The 25146-nt window shown below is 32.4% G+C and overlaps 1 protein-coding gene across 7 annotated transcripts in view; it reads left to right on the top strand.

The window, feature by feature from the left end:
• Window positions 1-25146, top strand: part of PIAS2 (protein inhibitor of activated STAT 2) — a 142331-nt gene that overhangs the window by 90954 nt on the left and 26231 nt on the right. For all 7 annotated transcript variants that reach the window (XR_012484403.1, XM_074279305.1, XM_074279306.1 and 4 more), the window contains exons 2-6: window positions 4708-5182; window positions 11916-12000; window positions 17827-17877; window positions 17990-18080; window positions 22784-22918. Coding sequence is in view for 6 of the 7 variants with exons in the window: in XM_074279302.1 (XP_074135403.1) it covers window positions 4708-5182; window positions 11916-12000; window positions 17827-17877; window positions 17990-18080; window positions 22784-22918 (837 nt within the window). In the remaining variant the exon portion in view is untranslated. The remainder of the gene's footprint in view (window positions 1-4707; window positions 5183-11915; window positions 12001-17826; window positions 17878-17989; window positions 18081-22783; window positions 22919-25146) is intronic.

Below are 25146 nucleotides of genomic sequence, written 5' to 3'. Positions count from 1 at the left end.
ATATATATATATATATATATATATATATATATATATATATATATAAAATATCAAATGATACTATGTTCCCATAGTAAAGGAAAACCAGAACCTGGAACTGGAAGTAGTTCAGAGGAGGGAAGCAAGGGAGCTCCTGAAACCAGGAAACTAGGTAAATCTGAGTAAAACTATGCTCTGGCTTATATAAAGTGTGAGTTCATTTTGAGTTTTTAAACCTTCATTCACTTGCAGGATCACTAAAAATTTAAACTATTTTTTAATCATCCTGAGGTTAGTCATTTGCTTATATTTAGGATTCAGAATTTTGTTTCCAGCATGATGAAAAGGGTGAAGAAAGGATTGAACTTCTAGATCTCAACTATTTTAAAGCAGCAATTATCAGAACTATGTGGTATTGCTGTAAATTTAGGTAGAGCAGTAGAACAGACTGGAAAAGGAATAATCAGAAACAGAATTTGTTTTTGATATTCTGGAAAACATAAATTACTTAAGAAAGAATTCTCTATTTTTAAAAACTGCTTGAAAGTACTGGAAAACAAATTAGGCTTAGACCATCATCTTACTCTATGGTCTATGATGTACTCTAAGTGGGTATATGACCTTAATATTAAATATGATACTGTGATAAAAGTAGAAGAGATTTAGGTCATGCTTTTACAGCTGAGATATGTTCTTAAAGGAAATTACAAGAGATAAAATAGAAACTTTGAAACATAAAATTGAAGATCTACACAAACAGAATGCACCTAATATAAAAAAGGAACTAGTTGAATTGGAGAAATCTTTCTATGAAAATTTTTTGATTAAAATTTGAAATCCAAGATAATTAAACAATTATTATTTTTTTATTAATTGTATAATTATACATTTTTGACAGTATATATGTATGAATAATTTTTTTATAACATTATCCCTTGTATTCATTTTTCCAGATTTTCCCCTCCCTTCCTCCCCTAGATGACAGGCAATCTCATACATTTTACATGTGTTACAGTGTAACCTAGATATAATATATGTGTGTAAATCCAATTTTCTTGTTGCACATTAAGTATTGAATTCCGAAGGTATAAGTAACCTGGGTAGATAGTAGTGCTAATATAATTAAACAATTAAAATTTGTATGTATGTTATTTATGAATGTGACCAAAACTAATTCTCCAATAGATGTGTTCACAGAATATGAACAGACAATTCTCAAAAGAACCACATATGAACCATATGAAAAAATGCTAAGAGAATAAAAGAATGTTAATCAGAGGAGGTTTAACTTTATTGCTGGGAAGTTGGTAGAGAGTGGAATTTTGGAAGGGTTGTTTTTGTGGGACAGTGGGCACATGAATGCATTTTTATTGGTTCTGGGAATCGGTATAATATATATTTTGGAAAATATTTAGGAATTATGCAAATAAAGACTAAGATGTCCATACTCTTAACCAGAGATTTCACTACTAGTCTTATACCAAAGGGGTATACCCATAGTTACTAAAATATTTATAACAGTACTCATTGTGCTCACAAAGAATTAAAAGCAAGGTAGATGACTATCATTTGGGGAATGACTGAACAAGTTGTGGTGCATGAATAATGGAATGCAACTATGTTGTGAGAAGTGATGAATATAATAAAAGAAAGGATGAATTTACATAAACTGTTGGAGTGAAGTAAGCATAGCCAAGAAAACATAAGCCATGACTGCAGTAATTTAAATGAAAAGAATAATCATAATAGATTTAAAGTGAATTTTTAAAAAGGACAAAGAAGAGATATAGCCTTAGAGAAGAAAGCCATGCTCATACTTTGGTAGAAGATATAAAGGTGTATAGTGTATTGCACTGTAGCGTTGAAGTTATAGTGTCCAAGTTTTTCAGTGTCATGATTGGTTTCTCTTTTTTCTTTATCTTTAAAAATACTTAAAAAAATTTATTATATAGCTCTTTGGCAATGAGTTTTTTTGGGGGGACAGTTGGTTTTGCTGCGGCTTTTTCTTCATCTTTAAAAATACTTTTAAAAAATGTCATATGGTACTCTGGCAGTAGGGTTGAGGGGGAGGGTATGTTCTTGTATAAGATGCTTTCCTGTTTCTGCTCACTTTACCCATTATAAATTTTTCTCTGAAATAGATATCTCTTATTGTCATTTCTTATTGTGTAACAGTATTCCATCACATCCCTAGGCTATGGTTCAGCCATTTTTTTAAGAGCCAGTCCAAAGTATCCTTTTAGATTATAATTTTCTTCTTTTTCCTCTTTTAATTCCTTCCCATAAGTAATAGGACATTTGTTTTGTTTTTGCTTACAACTGATATTATTTTCCCCTTTACCATCACATCCCTGCTGGTTTTCCAATTGAATTTGATATATTTCTTTTGCTTTTCTTTTCTTTCTCTTTTTGTCTTTTTTTGAGGCAATTGGGGTTAAGTGACTTGCCCAGGGTAACACAGCTAGGACGTGTTAAGTGTCTGAGGTCAGATTTGAACTCAGGTCCTCTTGACTTCAGGGCTAGTGCCCGATCCACTGCACTACCTAACTGCTTCTGTTTGATGTATTTCTTTACAGAACTCGAGTTTGTATATGTTTAACCATCTTTTGTTTCAGATAAGAATGCCAATTTTTCAGAAATAAGTTAAATTTGCGTTCATAAATGATTTAAACTTTTGACAACTCCCATGTTAGCTATCATCACTGAGGAAATGAAAGGGGGATACACAAGGCTGTGAGAGTAAAGGATCCAACTCATAAAAGAAAAAATTCTTATTATAGTAATTCTAATGAGTTATCTAGTCTTTACTTAAAGGTAACGGATCAGGAAAACCAGCCACCTCTAAAGACACTCATTTTACTTTTGGCTGTATCAGATTGTTAGGAAGTTTTTCCTGACAAGCCTAACATTTCCTCTTTACAACTTCCACCCATTGTTCCCTGTTCTTCCTTCTGGGATCAAAGAGTCAAAATTTCCAGGGGATAACTTTTCAAATACTGAAGAAAGCTTTCAAATCTCTTTTGTCTGTAAGTGGATGCTTGTTGAATTTCTTATATTGACCCAGATTATTTTGTACAAATAGAACTATCTTAAATTGATGCATATCATTGTGATTTGCAATCAGGAAGCCAAGCTATAGAAGTTGCCCTGAGAGGTTATTTTGTATAAATATTCCTGAATGACCAGTTGACTTTCTGAGGCAAAGCAGCTAGCAGAGTTAGTCTCTTGCTTTTGAGTTCTTTCCTATAAAAAGGTTCTGTCTTTTCTCTTGTAAATTGTGAATTCCACTGGGGAACTTAACTTGTCTTATGGTATCATAAAAAGCTTTTGCCCCTTATTAGAAGATGGCTTGAGCATGTGAATTTTTTCTGGATGACTGGAACCTTTATGACTTCTTGAACCTCTTCAATAATATTCCTATAATTTCATCTATCATAATTTGTTTAATCTTTCCCCAATTGATGGACCACTTTGTTTCTAGTTCTTTGATACCACAAAAGATACTGATATAATTTAGCTCTTTAAAAGCCTGTGGTTTCATCAGTTTGTACATTTCTTTCTACCTTACTCTTGATTATAGATAGACTAAATAATTCACTTGGTGGCTGTTACTAATGAGGAATTTCTTCAAAATTAAGGTAGACTGATCTTGGGAAACAAACATAAGTCATCACTGAGCCTACATTCGTCATTGCACTCATGTAATTGAAGGTTTTCCCACCTGACACTGTGCCTCCACCAGAACTTGCTCCACTGGCATAACTTCCTGAAATCTACCTCCATTGTCTGTTAATATTGGCAGAGAATTAGTGACTGATTAAGAAGATAAAGTTTTGGAAAAAATATTTGAATTGGAAAGAGATTTTGTAGCCAATAAATAAATATAGATAGCAAACTTAGTATCTAACATAACTGGATAATAGTCTGCTTTTTTGTTGTTGTTTGTTTGTTTAATTAGATATTCTGGCTCATAGTGTTATTACTTACTGTTCTCTGTACATAACATTCAGTCTCATGTCTCTATGTAGACTGCCTCCCATGCCTTAACTATTCCTTCTTTACTTTTATCTCACAATCACTAGCTTTCAAGATTTACCTCAGCCTTAGAATATATTTTATATTTACTTATATGTATATACAAGTTGCTTCCTTCAATAGGGTATGAGTCTGCTGAAAGACATGGATTGTTTTGATTTTGATTATGAATATGGCTTAAGCCATATTCATATTATAATAAACACTTTAAATGTATGTTGAATGATTGTCATATGTTATGTATTGCCATTTTTCAAAGAACTATTCATCAAAATTATATGCTGAAATTTATGGAATATAATTTTAAAAAAATTTATAATTAAAACTTTTTTTTGACAGTACATAATGCATGGGTAATTTTTTACATTTTCCCTTGCACTCACTTCTGTTTCTATTTTTCCTTTCCTTCCCTCTATCCCTTCCCCTAGATGGCAGGCAGTCTTATACATGTTAAATATGTTAAAGTATATTATGGAATATAATTTAACCTAACTGAATTTGGAAGTACTACAGGATCTTAATTTCTTAGAGTAACTGTAAAAATAGTGATTGGCATATAGTGGGTGTGTGAAAATGCTGGTTAATAATGTTCTAGAAGATAAACTAGGCTACATTGTATTTTATAAGTGGCATTTTTGTTTTCATCAGAAGGGACTGCTGGCTTATGTATTTTTTCCTTTTTTTCTTTTTTAGAATATGGTTTCTAGTTTTCGGGTTTCTGAGCTACAAGTATTGTTAGGCTTTGCTGGACGTAATAAAAGTGGACGCAAGCATGACCTCCTGATGAGGGCTTTGCATTTATTGAAGAGTGGCTGTAGCCCAGCAGTTCAGATTAAAATCAGAGAACTTTATAGACGGCGTTACCCACGCACAATTGAAGGTCTTTCTGATTTGTCCACAATAAAACCTTCAGTTTTCAATTTGGACAGTAGCTCCTCACCTGTGGAACCTGACTTGACTGTTGCTGGAATCCACTCATTGCCTTCTACTTCGGTCACACCTCAATCTCCTTCCTCTCCTGTTGGTTCAGTGCTCCTCCAAGATACTAAGCCTTCATTTGAGATGCAGCAGCCATCTCCCCCAATTCCTCCAGTCCACCCTGATGTTCAGCTGAAAAGCCTTCCTTTCTATGATGTTCTTGATGTTCTTATCAAACCTACAAGTTTAGGTAAGTGTTATTTCTTTTGGTCAGAAATTAAATAGAATAAGCTGTCAGCAATTGATTAAATAGGTTGGTATTCTTGCACAAGTGAATCATTAGGTGCTGTTATATCAAATAATTAATGTAAGTTACCTGTAGATTTTTTTCCTAAAGCTTGACTGTTCATTTTATTATGCTTCCATCACATTCTAACCTGAGTTTTATTTGTATAATATATTCTGCCAACCTTTTGCAAAACCTTAGGTTTTGTTTCCACCTCCACTCTTCCTCTTCTCCCCCCTCCCCCCCCAATGACCCGAAAACTGTTTAGTTATGAAGATGAAAAGTTTGGAAAACATTGGTCTAGAATGAAATTTTAAGATTATGTGGTCTGTTTTTTAATATTTACTTGCTAAGTGTTTGATAAGGTGGTTTTTGTTTCTGAAAAGTATTGCCTATTTATTTGTAAGCTTTTTTGTCTAGTATTACTATGGTTATTGATTTTCGCTATAGTTTTGGTGTTCTTGCCTTTTAGTGATTATGAGGTGAAAGACTCAAGAATATAAAGTAGATTGATAGGTAGGGTGGGGTTGGGGATACTCCACACTTCGTGTCCTGAGAAACAAGATAGAAAATCTGGGAAAAGATATTTGTTCTTGGAATGCCCTTCATTTTCTACTGAGAAATGATTATGAAAGAAGTGTATAAGAGTAGTTAGGGGAGGAGTTGATGCTGCTTCATGCCTACTGCTAAACTGGTATTTTTTTTAAAGAGGATAGTTAGCAAAGTTAGAATGTTATGCAATGAAATGACATTACTTTCGCATTATTTTAGAATTCATCTAGGCCATATGATTTTGCCTCCTAGAATTATTAAAATAGCCTATTATAAATAATTTTCCAATGGAAAAGTTCCAGTGGAACTTTTAGTTTCAATGAACATGAATATTAATGACTTGGCTAAAAAGCACACACAAACAGTAAAACACAATAACTGTGTGATATTTGTTGGAAAAAGCTTTATAACAGATGTAGGGTTAGGGTTAGGGTTAGAGTTGAACCTTGAAAGATGAGTAGGATTTCTGGATAAGTTGAAGGGGAAAAAAGATCACATTTTATATGTAGAAAACAGTATATCCCTAGAAACAGAAATAAAGATGGTATTTTTTTCCAAAACAAGATTGCCCTGACTAGAGAAGAACTTTTAAAAAGATGAAAATGCTATGCTTTGATCCATATTCAGTCTCTCATACTTCTCCCTTTGGATATGAATGGTCCTTTCCATTACAAGTATTGTTTAGTTTTTTGAAGCAAAAAGAAAAAAAAATTTTTAAATCCCCACCCTACTTATTGATAGTGTTGTTAGATCAGAATAAAAGTGGTTGAAAAGCAATACTTTATAAATACTTGGAATAATTTTAAAAGATTTTACTGCTGGAATGCTGTTTAAATTTTGATACAAAAAATTTGAGAACCCATTGAAGTAAACTTTAGATATATAAACTTAATAATTTAAGCAGTCATCTCTATAAAAATGCCTTCTGAATCCTTTTCTCCCACATGGACTGCTTGGACTCTAGGACTAACCAATATGCCAATGAATGCATTATTCCATATCCATAGTCCGATACTTCTCCAAAGAAATGCCTTCTAATACTTGGATTTCTTATTTGCATTTAAAATTTAATAATCAACTCAGTTCCTTTCAACACATTTTTCAAAGTTCTTCAGCTGGTAACTGAAATTTTATATTAACATTGACTTTTTCCTCATTAAACTTGAACCAGAATTGATTGTAAATACTTTTTATTTTATTTTTTGCTGAAGCAATTGGGGTTAAGTGACTTACTCAGGGTCACATAGCTAGGAAGTGTTAAGTGTCTGAGATTAGATTTGAACTCAGGTCCTCCTGACTTTAGGGTGGGTGCTCTATCCATTGCACCACCTAGCTTTCCGTGTAAATACTTTTAAGGGTGTCAGCATTTTAGAACTTCAGGGAAAGTTTTTATTTTTTAAATCTATGTCACAGTTGTCATTGATTTTTATGTGAAGTTTGATTGTTTCTGTTCTTATGTGAATTTAAGGTTTTTAATATGCCTTTATATAATTATTGCATTTTTCAGTCTTCTATCAAGTATTATTAAGTTTCTGCTCCTAGAATGTGGTAGGTTTTGGGAAAGAGTAAGTATTTCATAATAAGATAAACAGTAATGCAAATTACAGAATATAGTGAGTACTTGATTCAAATGACATTATTGGGGGAGATGCTATCACAAATAGATTTTCTTGGAGGAGATGATTGATGTAGTATAACAGTAGACACGTTGAGTAATGGATGAACATTGTATTCTAAAAGTAGGGAATATTCTAGGGGACTGGAAATTATAGGATGTGTTTGGGAAATGGTAAGGAGAAGTACAGTATATATTAGATTATAGTGTAGGCAAGGGACAGTAATATTAAATAAAGATTAAAAGACAGGTTTGGGACCCTTCTTTTGGAACTTAAAGAAGGGTAAGTAATTTGGACTTGTAATTTAGAAGTCCTTGAAGATTTTAATAGGAGAGTGACATCATCAAATTTGTTACAGCATTATGTTTGGTGGTTTGTAAAATGAATTGTACTATAGTGGCAATAGCTCATGTGAGCCTGTAAGTACAGTAATTTATTATTTCATAACAGAATGCTGACTAATACCTTGCTTAGTAAATATGTGAACTATGTCTTGAATATTATGGGCTTTAAGAAAGTTTCTGTGCCTTTCCTGTGTGATTTGTTCTGATAACATAACAATGTGTCAGGGAGAGACTTATTCAGTGATGGTAACAGAAAGAATGATCTAATAGAACAATAGTCATTATTAGGCTATTAAATCTTCCCTGTGACTTTGAATAAAGTGGTGGCTGTTAGTAAAGAGGAAAAACTTTTCAGTTAACCCCACTAGAGAAAAACATTTATATGGTATAGTAAATAGATATGCAAAATAGAGCTTTGAATTCAGCCTCATACCAGTTGTGTAAGCCTATGCAAGTCACTTCACTTTGCTGGCAGCAGTTTCCTTATGTATAAAATTAAGGGATTGGATTCAGTAACCTGAGACCATTCTACTTCTAAGTCTGTGATCTTGTGATTTTATTATATTATTTTAGCCTTAGCTCCCAAGATTAATAAAATAATTTTGAATGTTTGCTATAAGGAAATGACATTTTTTATTTTAGTTTTTAGGTTTTATTGTTGCTTTTTGTGTTACACTGTGGTCATTTTCCCTTCCTCCCCCTCCGTTGATCACTGCTTTGTAACAGTGAGAAATATTTGGCAAAGCCAACTAACAGAGATCTGTACCACAGTCTGAATCATAATCTCCTTATCTATCAACTAAGAGAAGAAAATTGCCTTACTAAGTTCTTTCCAGTACTGATATTATTAGAATATTTCACCAAAGTTTCTGGCTGTGAGGAAATAGTTGAAAAGGAAAAAGGCACCTCTTCAAACTTCTGAGGGTTTTTATAGAAAGAAAATTTAACCATTCCTCAAGATTCCTTCCTAGTATTAAGGCAAATATTATTAGTTATATGTTGAATGCTTATTTATGGATAACATTTATTTTAGATCAAGTTACCATATAATTTATATACATGAATTTAATGTTTTTTGTATGGGTATAGACCTGGACTTGGAATTTCTTCTGGGTGAGGAAACTCCCACTACCAAAACAGATCACTATCTCCTCGTCAACTTAGAGTCTAGAGCTACATTTATATTTGTATCTATATACATATGTATGTGTTTACATACATTCATTAAATATGTATTGCTCACTTATTAGGTGCCAGATACTGTGCTAAAGTCTGAGGATACAAAAAGAAGCAAGAGACAAACTACCTTCAAGAAGCTTAGAATCTAATGAGGTATATAAGAGGCTAACAAATATGTACAACAAGCTATGTGCAAGATAAAAATAGGAAATAAATAATAGAGGGAAGACTCTAGAATTAAGTTGGGAGGATACTTTCTGTAGAAGATGGACTTGAATCCAGTAAACTGAGATAAGGAGAAAGAGCATTCTGAGTGTAGAGGGGCAGCCAGAGAAAATGCCTCTAGTGGAGAGATGAAATGTCCTATTTGTGGAGCAGCTAGGAGATCAGTGTTACTGGATCAAAGAGAATATGGTGAGGATCTAGATATGCGAAGACTGGAGAGGTATGAGGGGCTAGGTGTGAAGAACTGATTGTTATGTGCATGTACATACATATATACACATATAAGTATGTATAGCATACATATACACATATAAATAAGTATATATCAGTGTGTATATCTATCAATGACCCCCTCCCTACTCAATACTTTCTTCTCTTAAGGTTTTTGGTGTACTACTCTTGATTTTCTTCCTAAGAGAACTTATCTTTCCCTCTTCCTTCACATATCTTACCTTCCTTATTACTGTAGAGGGCATCATTCATCTCCCAATTCTCAGACTTGAAAGTTAGGTATCATCTCTAACCCTTCACTCTCATATCCAATAAGAGAAGGGGGCATATTGGATATGAGAGTGAAGGGTATTGAGTAGGGAGGGGGTCATTGATAGATATACACACTGATATATACTTATTTATACGTGTATATGTATGCTATACATACTTATATGTGTATATATGTATGTACATGCACATAATGCATATATACACATATGCCTACATACATAAGTCTCTCCGGTGCTTTAGATTGATCTTATAAATTGCAGGGAAAATAACAATCTTGCTTTGGTGGAGGGAATTTCCTTGCTTTGGAATTCTCTATACTGATGAAATTTCAAGTCCAGCCCAATACCCATATACAAAATAAAAGATAATGCACATATACATATGTAGATTGGGTGTGTGTGGGTGTGTGATTACTTTGGCATTGGGAACTTCCAAGTTGATTCATAACTATTCAGCAACTTTATAGTGTTAGGGGCATTCCTCAGAGCATTGAGAGGTTAAGTGATAAATGATAAGGAATGATAGGCACCTATCATTATATGATGTGTTGAGGTAGAACTTGATCACATTTTCTATACACAGAGGAGTAAACAGAGCCAATTCATAATTGACAGAAATAGAAAGAATAAATAAGAAATCACTTTCTTTTTCCTTTTTTAAGAGACGGAGCGGATAAAAAATTTTATTTTAAAGGAACAAGGTAATGAATACCACCTAATGATTTAACTTAGATCATCTCAGAGTTCTTTCCATTGTTTTGTTTGCTTCAGGCCACTCTTGCCAATAATGATACTTAGATTCAGAATTCAGCTCCCTGAATTATTAATGTATATAACATATCTATATGCATTCTATAGGAATCTATATATCTCCTATATTATTTTTAAATGCCATGATTTGTTAGTATTTTTGGAACTAAAAAAAAAATCATCTTGGTCATATCTTTTCTTGAATGATGCTGAATTCTAGTTTTCAAGAATTAAACTCACATAGAATATTTTACCTTTGGGAAAATAAAATTTATTTTCACAGTTTTCTCACTGTAGAAAGTAAAATAGATCTTAAAGGCCATTGAATCCAACCCCTTCATTTTGCAAATGAAAAAACTGAGGCACAGATCAATGAAAGATTTGTCCAGAATCCTACACCTAGTTTTCTGTGCTATTTGAACCTAGGTCTTCTGGCTGAATGATTTGGTAGGATGAAATTTGGCTCACGGTTGCAGTGTACCTATTTTTGGCATCTATTTTACTGTGCTCATGTAAGTTGGCTACATAAGTAAGTAGTCATCATGTGCTACTCTGCTATATAGTTTTCCTTCCCTTGAACTCTATTGTACAGGACTAGAGAGAGACAGGATGGTGGGGGTGGGGAGAGAGGGAAGACACATTTCTAAGTCTTGCTGTGTGCCAGTTACTATGCTAAAAACTTCACCAATGCCATCTCTTTTGATCCTTACAACAGCCTTGAGAGATAGCTGTTTTTATTGTACTCGTTTTACATTTGATAGATAACCAAGACAGGTGGAGGTTAAGTAACTTTTCCAGGATTACACAGCTAGTAAATGTCAGAGGTCAGATTTTTAACTCAAATCTTTCTGATCCCAGACCCAATGCTTTGTCTACTGTGCCATCTAGCTGCAGAGCAGCATTTTGTTTTTGCAGTCTTTGGCTCATTTCTCCTTTCGTTAGCTACAATTAAATGCTTCTTTTGGAACAGTACTTGGAATCCTAAACAGAATCTGTTTCTTTATTAATTAGTGTCCGTGATTAAATTAAAAAAAATTATAGCATTTCTGATTTCCACTTTTATCATTGAAATAATAGTTCAGATCTTGCTACTGTTTTTTTTCCCCCCAAGCAAAATACAATTGATTATATGGCATCAGAAAAGTGAATAGAATTTCTATATTTCTCTGTATGAGAGCATTTGTTTCTTGCCAGCTTTGTTATTTGATGACACTATAGTTAGAGATGAAATATCTACCACCTTGAAGGAGTCTATATTATGGATATTGTAGCTCTGTACTTTTTTCTGTGCTTTTAGGATGAGGGGTAATTGAATACTAAATTTCCTGCAAATAACTTTTTTAAAAACTTACATTCTTATTCTCCTATCATGTATTATGTTCATTCTGACCACTTATTTATTTCATTAATAAATATTCTAAGAATTTTCTAGGTGCTACGGTGTCTGGCTATTACTGGCTTTTATATTTCATCATTTTATTGAAAGGTCATCTTTCTTTCTTTTTTTTTTTTTTTTTTTCCTCTCCAGTTCAGAGCAGTATTCAGAGATTTCAAGAGAAGTTTTTTATTTTTGCATTGACACCTCAACAAGTAAGAGAAATATGCATTTCCAGGTAAGAGGAGGGTTTCAAATATATTTCAGTGGGTGTGGGGGCTCTTTTCTCTTTAGGGATAGCATACTAAAATTCCCTTATTGTTAGCCATATGACTAGTTTATATATGTATGTAAATATAGTTGGAGGTGGACAGAAGAATTTCTTTTTTGTGCCTCAAACCCAATAAATAAAGGCCTTTGATTTTGTATTATGGCAGTAATTTCAGTGATCTGCTTAATAGAAAAAAAATACAAAAGAGAAAATTTTAGAACTTAACAGAATTGCCTAATGAATAAATGGGGAACAAAATTGAAAGTAATTCTGGATCATTACAAAAATTGCAGATGCTTAAAGTAGGAACAGGTTTTTAAATAGATTAAGTAGATATAAAAAAGGAACAACAAATCTGAAAAATACATATATATATATATATATATATATATATATATTTTTTTTTTTTTAATTATCATGATATGTTATAGCATTCATTCACATAGAGTGTGTAGCCTTTTTAGAGACTCAGGATGAGGAAAGTGAGCTGCTCAAACATTAAATGACTTTCCTGTGATTACAAATATAGAAATAGTTTTCATAGCACAAATGTAGAAAATTTTGGTTCTTTGTTAGATATGACATTAAAATGGATTTTCTAATATAAACTTTTTAAAAATGTTCTTAAACTAGGAGGGAAAAACAGATTTATTTCCTTCTTCAAATGTTTTTAGTAATCAGATCACTTTTAAAACAAAGAATTTAATTTCCTATCGCTGAAGATAGGGGGCTTATTAAGGTTAATGAAACTCACTATGGCTAGTTTTATCTCTTCATGGTTTGCATATAGTTAGTATTATGATAGAATTTGACTCTTTATTAGCTATAGGATTTTACAATTAATTTTCAGAATTGAAAAATTTTTCAATTTCATGGAATAAGGAAAATAAAACATTTCATGTTTTAAAATTTTACATTATCGGATCATTGATTTAGAAATGGAAGACACTTCTGAGATTTAATCCAACCTATTCATTTTACAGATGATAACACTAAGGCTTAGAGAAATTAAGTGGTGTAGTGTTTCATCATAGTTAACAATCCAGATATTAGTGTGGTAGTTCATATTGAAGCATCCATCTTCCTCCCATGTATCTCCTCTATCCTTTTTGTTGGAAAATTCAGTAGTAGATTCTTGGGGCCTGTAATAGAATTGTTACACTCTTGGCTAACAAAACTTATTTTACTTAGCATCAGTAAATCTCTCCAGGCCTTTCTGAAATCATCCTGCTAATCATTTCTTAAAGAACAATAATATTCCATTACATTCATATCCCATAACTGTTTCAGCCATTCTTCAACTGATGGGCATCCACTCAGTTTCCAGTTTCTTGCCACTACAAAAAGGTCTGTCACAAACATTTTTGCACATGTGGGTCCTTTTCCCTCCTTTATGATCCTTTTGAGATATAGGCCCAGTTAGAGACACTGCTGTATCAAAGGGTATATACAGTCTGATAACCTTTTGGGCATAAGGCAGCTAAGAATCCTCAGAAGGTGAAACTAAGCATAAGTTTTGAGTATGTTGGTTTTTAATGATTATAGACCATTAGTGAAATGGATCAAAGTGTGGAGAATTTTTAATGCCTGGCTTAATGGGAAGAAACCTTGAAAGCAGTGACATTTTGTCTGTTTTTGTATTCCCATTGTTTGATGCAGTGCCAAGTTAATAGATGCTTGATAAATACTTATTAATTTGAAGTTTGGATTTTATTTTGTGCCATTCGGATTTTGTAGTGCAATTTCATACACAATGTAGTATTTTGGGATATTTGTTATGTTTCCCTCCAAAGACTTATTCTCTGTTGATCCATCTTGATATGGATCAGTGCCATACCAGTTCAATGCAAGCTGAACAGGTATGTAATAGCACAGTCATGGACTGCATGTTTATTATTTGAGGATTTACTGAATTTGGTGAGGCTCATCACCAGAAGACTGTTCATAAGTAATAAGAGTATTTTGATTGTTGCTAGATGTGAAGAATGCTGCTTAAGATATTTGAATTTGGTGATAGGACCTCCTACAATTAGATAAAAGTAACTGATGTGTAAAAGTAATCTGGCTGTAATGACTAGTGAAAGGAAGAAAAAGCCTGAGATAGGGAATTGTATAGAGACTTAAATTAACCTAAATTATAAGGGACCTATCTTATTTTTCAAGATTAAAAATGATTTTAAAAAATGATAAAAATGATAAAAAACAAACAAAACTTAACCTTTAAAAAACACTTCATATTTTCCATTCTATTTGCACTAGTCCAAATAAATCTTCTTCATTCAAAAGTTTATAATTTTTGGGTACTTGACCTTTTCCTTTTTTTGTATTCTTTCAGCTCATTTCATTTCTACTTAGCATATCTAAAAGCTAGAACAAGAGGTTGAACCTCAGAACAGTTCACTTGGCTCCCCTGATAGCAGCTTTGTAGTCAGTCACCTTGTAGTAGGTATTTTACTTGCAGTGTTATAAAGATTTGTGAAATTAATATTCGCTTTGCCTAGAGTATGGCTAATGGAAATTCTCTTAGGGATTCATTGGGCATACTACTTGATACATATGGATGGCACACATTAATTTGCAGAACACCTCAACAGTTTTAGGCAGTTTGCATGTGCAAAATTAAATCCTTCCTCCACACAAATCTGAAACTAAGATGTAGCATTTCTGAGAGTTAAAAAATAAACCTATCTACATTTATTGTAAAGTCTGACAAAATAAGGGTTCAATATAGAAAGTTACTCTCCATGCATCAAAAGAAGTGACATTTCAGTTTTTAAAGTTAGCCCATAGGACCTGGGGACTCCCTAAGTGTAGCAGAATTTCTTTTTCCTTCCTTTCTCTAATTCAGCACACAGAAGTTTCAGTTTCATAGTTACATTTTAGAATTTTTGGGGACGAGGTGGGCGGGTGTAGACTCCTCTACAACTGAAAGAATATTTCAAGTGTCCTTCATTTTGGTCAGTTTCATTCAGGTGTCAAGAACCTAACAATCTCTTCCTAAGATTTTCATGTCATGATTATTCTTAGTCTTCAACTCCCCTACTGCCTGATCCTTGGGTTTAGGGTGCTTCTGGCTAATCTACCTAGTTTTTACTCTTAATCCCAGGTCTGGCTACAGCCTGGAGCTTCCCTTTCATCTTGGAAAAGTTAGGTTCTTTACTATAAAATTGTACTTTCAACATAATCCTTCTTGACTTTTGGTCTGGTTTAATGTTCCCTAAGAAAACTCTTTTCAAAGTAAACTTTTGTATCTGATCTCTGTCTGAGCAGTCATGTCTTGTTTTTATAAGCTGTTTAATGGAGTCTCTATAGGTCTCTTGTTACTAAGGACCAACTTTTTCATCCTCTATCTCTTTCTATTCACATAGTTATATTACTTTATTGTTCTGACAGGTTCTTCTCACCTCTTCTCATAGAACCATCTGATCAAGATGAAGGTCTGTCTTCCTCCTGTTTAATTCACTTTTTCACACTTGTCGTTCAGGGCTTTATACATACTTAGATTTTTAAAGTAATCTTCCTAAGTGAAACTTCTAAGATTTTATTTTTGTGACCATTGAAAATATGTAGGACTTATGTACATTTTTAACACAGAAACCTTGGGACCCTGGTGTAGGAATTCCCTTAGTGGTCATAATCCCTTTCTGTTAAGTGGAGAATTTTTGCTACATAAAGGTAAATGGTGAGATTTTCATAGCCTATGTTTTATTTTGGGCAACAATTTATTACACAAGGATAGCCAAGTATGAGAGACTTTTATACTTCTAATGACTAACCCAGCTAGCCTTATAAGTAAAGAATAAACAAAACAATTCAGATTCAATCCTACTTAATTCTTTGATCTAATCTCTAAATGAAGAGTTTTTGTTTTAATTTTTATTTTTAAATCATGGATTCCTTTGACAGTCTGGTGAAGCTATGGAGTCTTAGAATGATATTTTTGAATGCATAGCATAAATGCATGATAACAGAAAACTAATTATATTGAAATTGTTTTTTTTTCTTTTTTTGTGTGTGATTTTTTTTTTTTTTTTTTTTTTTTTTTTTTAATAATTTATGGATCCCAGGTTAAGAACTCCCTAGTCTGAGAGATTTCATCAGCTTCTTAGGACTGTTATGTCAGGAAGCAAATAAATGACTTCACTTTATAAATTAAAGTAGTTTGGGGAAACTTTTCTTGAAGATTTGGCTAAAATCTGTTGTAAGAAACTTTCCTCCTTAATATTCATGTCCTTTCTCTGAAATTATTTCCAATTTTATCTTGTGGATAGCTTATTTTTATGTATTTCTTTGTGTATTGTCTCCTCTGTTTACATTGTAAACTTCTTGAGGACTGGAGCTTTTTGCCCTTTTTTGTATGTGCAGGGCTTAACATATACCTAGCAGGTATTAACCATTTAATAAAATCTGGACTAGACTTGAATAGAAATGGAAATAAAACCCCAAATGTTAACTAATAGTGGCCTTAAAAATTGTTTTTTAAAAAAATTCTTGGTTTTATCAGTGTTAAGAAAAAGCTTGTTCTTTTATTACTATTTCTTCCTTGATTATGTATGATATATAGGTGGTGTCAGCCTGGCTTTTTGCCTTGTTAAATTTCAGTAAGTGATTTAACAGGAGCACATAAGATAAAATTGAAATATGACTTTGTTTTGCCCTTAGAACTCCCATTATTATTATTAGAAAAACAAGAATTAATGCACTAAATAAATGAAAAGCAGTATGTCATTAAGGTCTTGTATAGTTTTGGAAAAAAAAAAGAAATTGGAAAAAAACAGAAGAAAAAAATTACTATGTGCACAGCAGAATATAAGGATTCAAAATATGTAACAATAAATTTCCATTTCAAGAAAACATAATAGAATATATTGTATCCGGAACTGTCAATTTTCTTCCTTTCTTTTGTTCTCTGTTGTGCATTTTTTTTTTCCTCTTCTTTCTTTGCATCTCTTACTGAAGTGTATAGTTCAATGCCTGACGTATCAAACTATATAAAGAACAATAGTTATGAGTGGTCAGGAAAAGAAGATACTCTAGATAAGTATTGAATAGGGAATATTTTGATAATCAAGTAGGCATTATGTGGGTAAAATATGAAGATGGGAATAATTACGGATTCTTGGGAGGGGTGTTAAGAAGATTCACTTAAATGGAGTAGAAAGTGAAGCCATTTAAGATTTCTGAGTGAAAGATTACTTTCTAGAGGATCCAGTAGAATGACAGTAGTTGTGGCCTAGGAGTTTCATTCTTCAGGGTTGGTTATTATCTACATCAGGCTTTTATGCAGAAACTGCATTATTCGGTCACTTAATTTAAGATGAAACAACTTGGCCATTATCCACAGATAATTTTGATTGGGATTTTCCGAACATGATGATGGATATTTATTTTGATGACTATACATTGTCATATACAGTTAGTTGTCTACGAACCAACAACATGCTTTTTTTTCTATTTTTTTAATTAAAAAAATTTTTTTTTCATTAATGTATTCATTGGTTATGGTGCAAATGGGTATTTTGGAAATGCTAAATAGAAATTTTTATGGAACTAAGGGCTTTCTTTGATGTCCTTGAGTATCCACTGTTGTAATTAAAACATCTTGCAAAATTCCAAGTAAATGAACATGTTATTACTATAGTAGAGTAGTTATGTATTATTTGGCTAATGAGACTGTGAGAGGGAATGAAAATGTCATTGAAGGAGTATATTATCTGTTAAAAGTTTCTAATGTAAAAAATATTCTGTGGAAAAAAACCAACTCCTTTAACCAAGGTTCTTTCTTTCCAACAGGGATTTTTTGCCAGGTGGTAGAAGAGATTATACTGTTCAAGTACAACTAAGGTGATTTTGATATTGTTAAATCAATATTTTTACATTGAATGAAACATCATTTTGCAGGCCTGTTTTAAATGTTTGATTACATTTTTAAAGAATGATTTCTCTTTGAATACAGATTGTGCCTAGCAGAAACTAGCTGTCCTCAAGAGGATAATTATCCTAATAGTCTGTGCATAAAAGTAAATGGGAAGCTGTTTCCTTTGCCAGTAAGTTGGAGTATTCAGATTCTTGTTTTGTTTCTTTGTTTCTTAAATTTATGGAATGGGTGTTAAAAATAAATATATGTGATTAGATGGAATATATGACAATATGGGCAAAAATTAAGGAATAGATTTAAGCAGCAATTCAGTGTGAAAATTTGATCTGGATGACCATGAATGAAATAATATTCATAACATCACATAATTTAAAAAGGTATTTGGTATACAAATTTTTCTTTCAGAAGTTGTAATTGCAAATGTCACTATAAGCATTTATACTTGCTTATTTGTGAAATGTCTTCTTGAATTTAATTCAGTTGAACTGCACTTGTAGAAATTTCAGATTATGCAAATATAGATATATTTTCTCAAAATCAGATTTTTTTCCTTAATAATAATAATCTTAAGTAAAATAATAATAATAATACTTTTGTATCTTTTTCCTTTCAAATAGTTTTCTTTAACCCTAGAGATGTGGTTTTTGTTTTAATCAGTATAGCATTTTATTTTTATGGTATTTAGAAATAAGTTATATTAGCTTATGCTATCCTACCTCAGTTATATATGAACTTTCTTCCCCAAAGTCTTTTATGGGCACATTCTTATTTAGATCCATATGTGACATTTATTTCCAAACATAATAAATCTTTGTATGTGTTTGGCGAGTTTTTCTACCTAAAAAATACTGAAAAGTCATCATACTTTGCCCAAATCAAATATTTTGTTCATTTAGTGAGGAAACATTGATTAGGTCTGTATACTGTGGTGCAGTGTATACCACATGAAACATTGGGAGAGATAAGGAAAATGAAGAAATGATTGTTCTCTAAGGAGTTTGTAATCTGTAATCTAGAAGGTTATTTAGTTAAATATAGTACAAATTGGAATTCCTCAGAGGAATACAAAATATATGAAATTATGTCTAAGGCAGGTAGAGTGGTTTTTCAAGGAAGGCTTCATTGGGTAGTTTGATATGTGAGTTGATCTTTGAAGTATTTGTTGATACTTTTTTATTTTTATCTTCCTCATTTCTTTCTCAATTCCATTTCTATCATCTTCAATGAATATTCTTCCCAGTTATTAGTGGTTAGTCTGAAGTCTTCCATAACTCTTGCCTTAAGCCCATGAAAATTGATAAATATCCTTCTCAAGCCTTTTAGTTATCAAGTAGTATAGCTCCTTAATGAGGACTCCCACAGGCTTCATGTTTGGCTAGGAGCTGAATATAGGCTGGTCCAAAGTGGTGTTCATTGCTTCGATGAAAAACACATTGAATAAAAAGGTAGGAGAAGAATTCTTATTGTTAGATATATGTTGGAATGCCTCAAATTCAGACAATAAAAGCTTAAATAACATACATTTTAGAGACTACAATCTTCATAGAGTAAAACCTCCCTCCTTCTCTTTCTACCTACCATTCAGTCACTATCAGAAAGTCAAGGCAAAGAGGAGGAACCAATTAGCTTATGTTCTTCTGTGCTTATAGGAGACTGGGATTGGGGATTGTGGGCAATGATTTGTGCCAATCTCATAGCTATAAAACTTGGTGCACAGAGGAAAAGAAGCTAAATTAAAAAAATTTTTTTAAAATTTGAAACTTAAATATTATCATTCCCTCTTTAACTCGTTCCCTATGTGAGTAAGATTTCAGAATTATAGATCTTCCTCTTTCTCTCACACTCTCATCATATACCATAATTACTATTTTTACCTTTTCTCACAAGATTTTGCTTTTTAGTTACCTCATACTCAGTTCTACCCCACTTTTTTGGACTACCCCACTTTTTTGGACTACCCACTTACTAATGACAATCTTAGATAAATGGTTTACATTTCTATGTATAAAACAATTTGTTCTTATTGAGTTCCTTGAAATTAGTCTTTGATATTGGCTCTTGTATGTCAAATTTTATATTAAGTTTAAGTTTATTTGCAACAAAATCCTAAAAATCTGATAGTTCATCGAATGTCCATTTTTTTCAACGTTATACTTAATTTTGCTGGAGATATATATATATATATATATATATATATATATATATATATATATATATATATATATATATACATACACATATATATATATATACACACACACACATACACATACACATACACAGAGAGAGAGCGCGGAGTGCATAGGAGTGCATACGAGCTACCTAAGGCAATTGGGTAAGTGACTTTGCCTAGGGTCACAAAGCTAGGAAGTGTTAAGTGTCTGAGGTCACATTTGAACTCAGGTCCTCCTGACTTCAGGGCTGGTTCTCTATCCAGTGTACCACCTTGCAGCTCCTGTTTGGTATATTTTCAACCACAATCCTTTTTCTTTAGATTGTTGATTTGTAGTGCTTTAGGCCCTGTGGTCTTTTATTATAATTGCTGATAGGTCATATATATATATATAATTCTAATTGTATCTTCAGCATATTTGAATTTTTATTTTTTTAAATTAAAAAAAGTTATTGTTGCTTATAAAAAATTTTCCCAGTGATCTGGGGTTTTTGAAATTTAGCAGTGATATTCCTGTAGGATTGCCTTGTAGGATCTCTTTCAGGTAGTGATAGTGTATTATTATTATTATTATTATTATTTTTAATTTCTATTTTCCCCTTTTTATCATTTCAGGATAATTTTCTCTCTTTTTTGTCCTTAATAGCATTTTATTTTTCCAAATATATGTAAAGATAGTTTTCAACATTCATTTTTGATAGATAATTGTAATCCAAGTTTTTTCTCCCTTTCTGATATAGATTATACATGCACAGTATTAGGACAAATTGCTTTAATTGTTTCTTGTATTATTGTACAAGGGTGTTTTTTTGGGGGGAGGTGGCATAGTTTTCACGTAGTGAAATTATTCTTATGTTTTCCAGATCTGTTGTTTTTCTTATGAGGTGTCTCACATTCTCTCTCTCTCTCTCTCTCTCTCTCTCTCTCTTTTTTTTTTTTTTTTTTTTTTTTTTTTTTTGTACTTTATATTTTCTTGTTTCTTATAACTTTACTGGTTTCCCCTTGCCCAGTTCTAATTTTCAAAAAGTCATTTTATTAAGACTCAGGATCTCCTTTTTCTAGTTGGTTGACTTCATCTTTTGTAATCCTTTTTTTGTTGGAATTTTTAAATTTTGTTTTTTGTTTTTTCTCAACCTCATTTGAGTTTTAAATTTTTTTTTTTGACTTCTACAAATTCTTTCTGGGCAGGTAACCATTTAATGTTACTCTTTGGGGGTGGCTTGCTAATGTAATCACTTTTGGTACTGGGGTTGAGGAGGGATGGCGCTTCTGACTTCACTTCAATTTTCCCTCTTGTCTAGAACCCAGGCCAAAAACTCTATCCTCCTGTAACTGCCTATAGCCAGCTGTCCCTCTGTTTCTGCTCTCCCTGAGGATGTAAGTTCCTTCTTGCCCAAGGCTGCGTCTCTGTAGCACAGCTGGGCCTAGCATTCTTTATCTTCAGAGATTTCCCTCTGTCCTGGGAGTCTTTCTGGGAGGTGAAAGTTCTGGTGGTTGGAACTAGCCTGCCGATGTTCACACCTGGGATTTTTCCAAGGATCTTTTGTTATACCTGGATGTCCTTTGTTCTGCCTAAATTCTTTCTTATTTGTTTTTTTTACCAGTTCACATTGCCCTGTGGTGAAACTTTATTTAGTTTGTGTGGGAAATCTGGAGAGCTTAGAATTTTTCTGACCTACTCCATCCTCCCAGAATCCTCTCTCAGCTAGCTTCTTTCAAACAAGTTCTTCCCCTACACTGCCCTTCCTCCTCAAACACTGCTATTTTGGATTCTTTCAATCAATATAGGATTCAGAAGTTATGCCCTTGGTTTCTCTCTTAAGGAGGAAGCTTCCTAGACATTTTCTGTAAGGCTATTTCCCATTTCAGTATCTCAGACAAAGTTAAGTTCTTGAACTGTCAATACATTTTTATGAGGATAGCTTAAAGTATTTGGATGAAGTTGCACACCTATTAGAAGAAAGGAGATATATTCTTTCTCATTATTAAAAGCTAAAATGTTCTGAATCGGCTTGGGAAGGGGAGGCACAACAGAAACCCTTTTTTTTTTTTTTTTTAAACCTTAATAGGATATGGCTAAATTTTATGGCTCTACATAAAATTTATTAGATAAAGCGTATCCAGTGATATAATTTTTACCTGTTTTTCATTTCCTATACAATACTCAAAGAAAAATTTGGACCTTCCTTTTCTTTTTATATATATATAAAATAAATAACAGCCCTCTATGGTTATTTCCATTTAAACATCCTGTTCATTGTCTATCATATTTGCCTGTCACATTTTCTTTTTCTTTTTTTTCTTTTTTTTTTTTTTTTTTTTTTCTGAGGCTGGGGTTAAGTGACTTGACCGTGTCTGAGAGCAGATTTGAACTCAGGTCCTCCTGAATTCAAGGTTGGTGCTCTATCCACTGCGCTACCTAGCTGCCCATGCCTGTCACATTTTCAACATTTAAGCCAGTTAAATCATCTTTATAAAGAGAGCCCTGAAAGAACAGGGGTATATATAGGAAAGGGTGGTGATATAATCTCTAATTTCTCTCCTATTTTTGCATTTCGTTTTGAAAGAGGAATTTATAAATTTTAGCCATTCATTTTTGTTAGCTAATAAGGACTTTGCAATAAGGATGCTTCCCTCCCTCCTTCCTCTCCCGCCCCCCCCCCCCCAAATTCAATTTATTTATTTGTTTATTATTTCAGGGATATGCACCACCTCCAAAAAATGGAATTGAACAGAAACGCCAAGGACGTCCTTTAAATATTACATCTCTAGTTAGGTTATCCTCTGCTGTGCCAAACCAGATTTCTATTTCATGGGCATCTGAAATTGGAAAGGTAAAGTTTTTCTTTGTTTATCCAAAACTGTGAGTTTTTTGTATAGGGCAGCAGTTTTCAAACTTTTTGGACTCGGGATCCTTAAAAAAAAAAAAAAAAAAAAAAAACCCCCAAGAGTAAATTAATTAAATGCTAAGATAAATAGCATTTTTAATGAAAAAGAACTTTCTTCTCTTGTCTCCTTCTCCTCCCCCATGGCAAGAATGACATTATTTTACATATTTTTGTGAATCTCTTTTAATGTCTGACTTGAAGACAGCTTGTTTCTCAATCTGTTATAATCTGTTATTATGTTTGAAAAATGTGAAAAAACTGACTTCACACAGATAAGTATTTGGAACAAGGAAGAGTATTTTAATAAGTTACTTAATATCTCTTAGTATTATTATGAAACTAGTTTTGACCTTGAAGGATTATAAAAGGGTTTCAAAGACACCAGGGCATGGTGGTCTATTCTTTAGGAACCATTGGCATAAGAGGTTTTTGATATTGGAAACTGTCTACTAATCAGATCTGCAGCTTTCAGTTTTAGCCTACATTACTGAGAGGTTAGATGATTTGCCCAGGGTCACATAGCTAGTATGTTTCTTTTATGACATGTGAACCCAAATCTTCCTGATTTGGTGTTTTCTGACTAAGTCCAGTAAATATACCATGCTGCTAACTATGGGAGTCAACATGATAGAGAATAACTAACCAGGTGGTGACTTATTTTTCTGTTCTCAGAGATAATCTTTTTTGAGTGTCTAACTCTATTTTGCTAAGAAAAATTTATCCATTTTTGATGTTCTTTAAATAACATGGTTTATAAATATGGTATTTTTAAAAAATCAAACAGTAGCTAATAAAAAGCTTTTGCAGGAACTATTATATTTTTATGAAAAGTATCAAAGTTTAAATTGGCTCTTGTGGGGAAAACAGATATGTTAAATCACAATTAAAAGGTAATTAGAAATACTTGTTGTCACTCTTTTATACTACTGAATATCTGGAACATTTAAATTATGATATTGGAGGATATCATTTGAGAATATGTTTACCCAGAATGCCATTCCTTTAAGTAGAAACTGATTAGATGTGCTGATTCTTTACTATCTTAGCACACATTACAGTCGTAGCCTCATTTTCTTGAAATTGATGTTTAGAATTTTCATTTTAGAATTAACTTAAATAATATTGTGCTGTCTGAACCTGTGGTGAGACAAAAAGAATGACGTTCCCGTTTTATAGATGGAGGAATTGTGACAATAATTTTGAAGATTCTTCTTCCCTTCCCTCCTTCCCCTCCTCCCATATGACAGTATCAAAATCGAAAATAGAAGAATATATTCTTAGTACTTAATCATTATATTATTAGAATATCGTGTATCTTCCAAATTATACATTCATTATCTCCCTTCATTTCCATTTATAGGTTTTTAGTCTTGCTCATTTATGAGCATAACTCATAAATAAGAGCATGTCTTCAATACTGATCATGAAATTAATGCTTTGAATGAACCAATCAAGTGGGCAGTTTATTTAAAAATTTTTTTTTAAAAATGTGAACATTCATCAACATTCATCATTATTTCAAGATAATGTTTTTATACAATCATATTTTCTCTAAACTATTAAGCATTGTTAAATAATAAAGATTTTCTTTATTCAAAACTTAAGCATCAAGTAAGATGAGCATTTTTCTGTGAAGCCCTGAATCAGAATGATGAGTAGCTTATTTTTCTTTTTAAACATATACTAAAACTAGCATATTCTAAATTTCAGTTATTTAATACTTTCTTTGCAAAAAACAAATAAAAAGACCTAACTGTATAAAATAAAATTTTTGGAAAGGTTTGCCAAATGTGTAGATGATTGACTAATTCTATAGACAGTTCTGTAATGGAATCAAGAAAATATTGCTTGGTCTTCATTATTTAACCTTTGTGACAACTTGTTTGTCTTTTTTGGGGGGGAGGGGGCTTGTGGTATCAGTGGATTTTCTTATGTAATAATATATGTTATAGACATATACTTTGTGTATATAATAGTTGGTTTGTGAAAGAAAAATCAACTCTATTGTTTATCATTTATGCATATTTACATGCTGTCTTTTCACAGCCTCTAGGATTGAGAATTCCCTATGCAGACCTCAGAATAATCGAATTCTACCCAGCTATTTTTTAGTGCTTAGTTATATTCTTCATGTTTGAACCTCTATTTGGTCTACCACCTTTTTTCCCCCCAAA

This window comes from Sminthopsis crassicaudata, chromosome 1 (genome assembly GCF_048593235.1).
Source record: "Sminthopsis crassicaudata isolate SCR6 chromosome 1, ASM4859323v1, whole genome shotgun sequence".
Lineage (NCBI taxonomy): Eukaryota > Metazoa > Chordata > Mammalia > Dasyuromorphia > Dasyuridae > Sminthopsis > Sminthopsis crassicaudata.
This window is presented reverse-complemented; position numbering and strand designations above follow the sequence as displayed.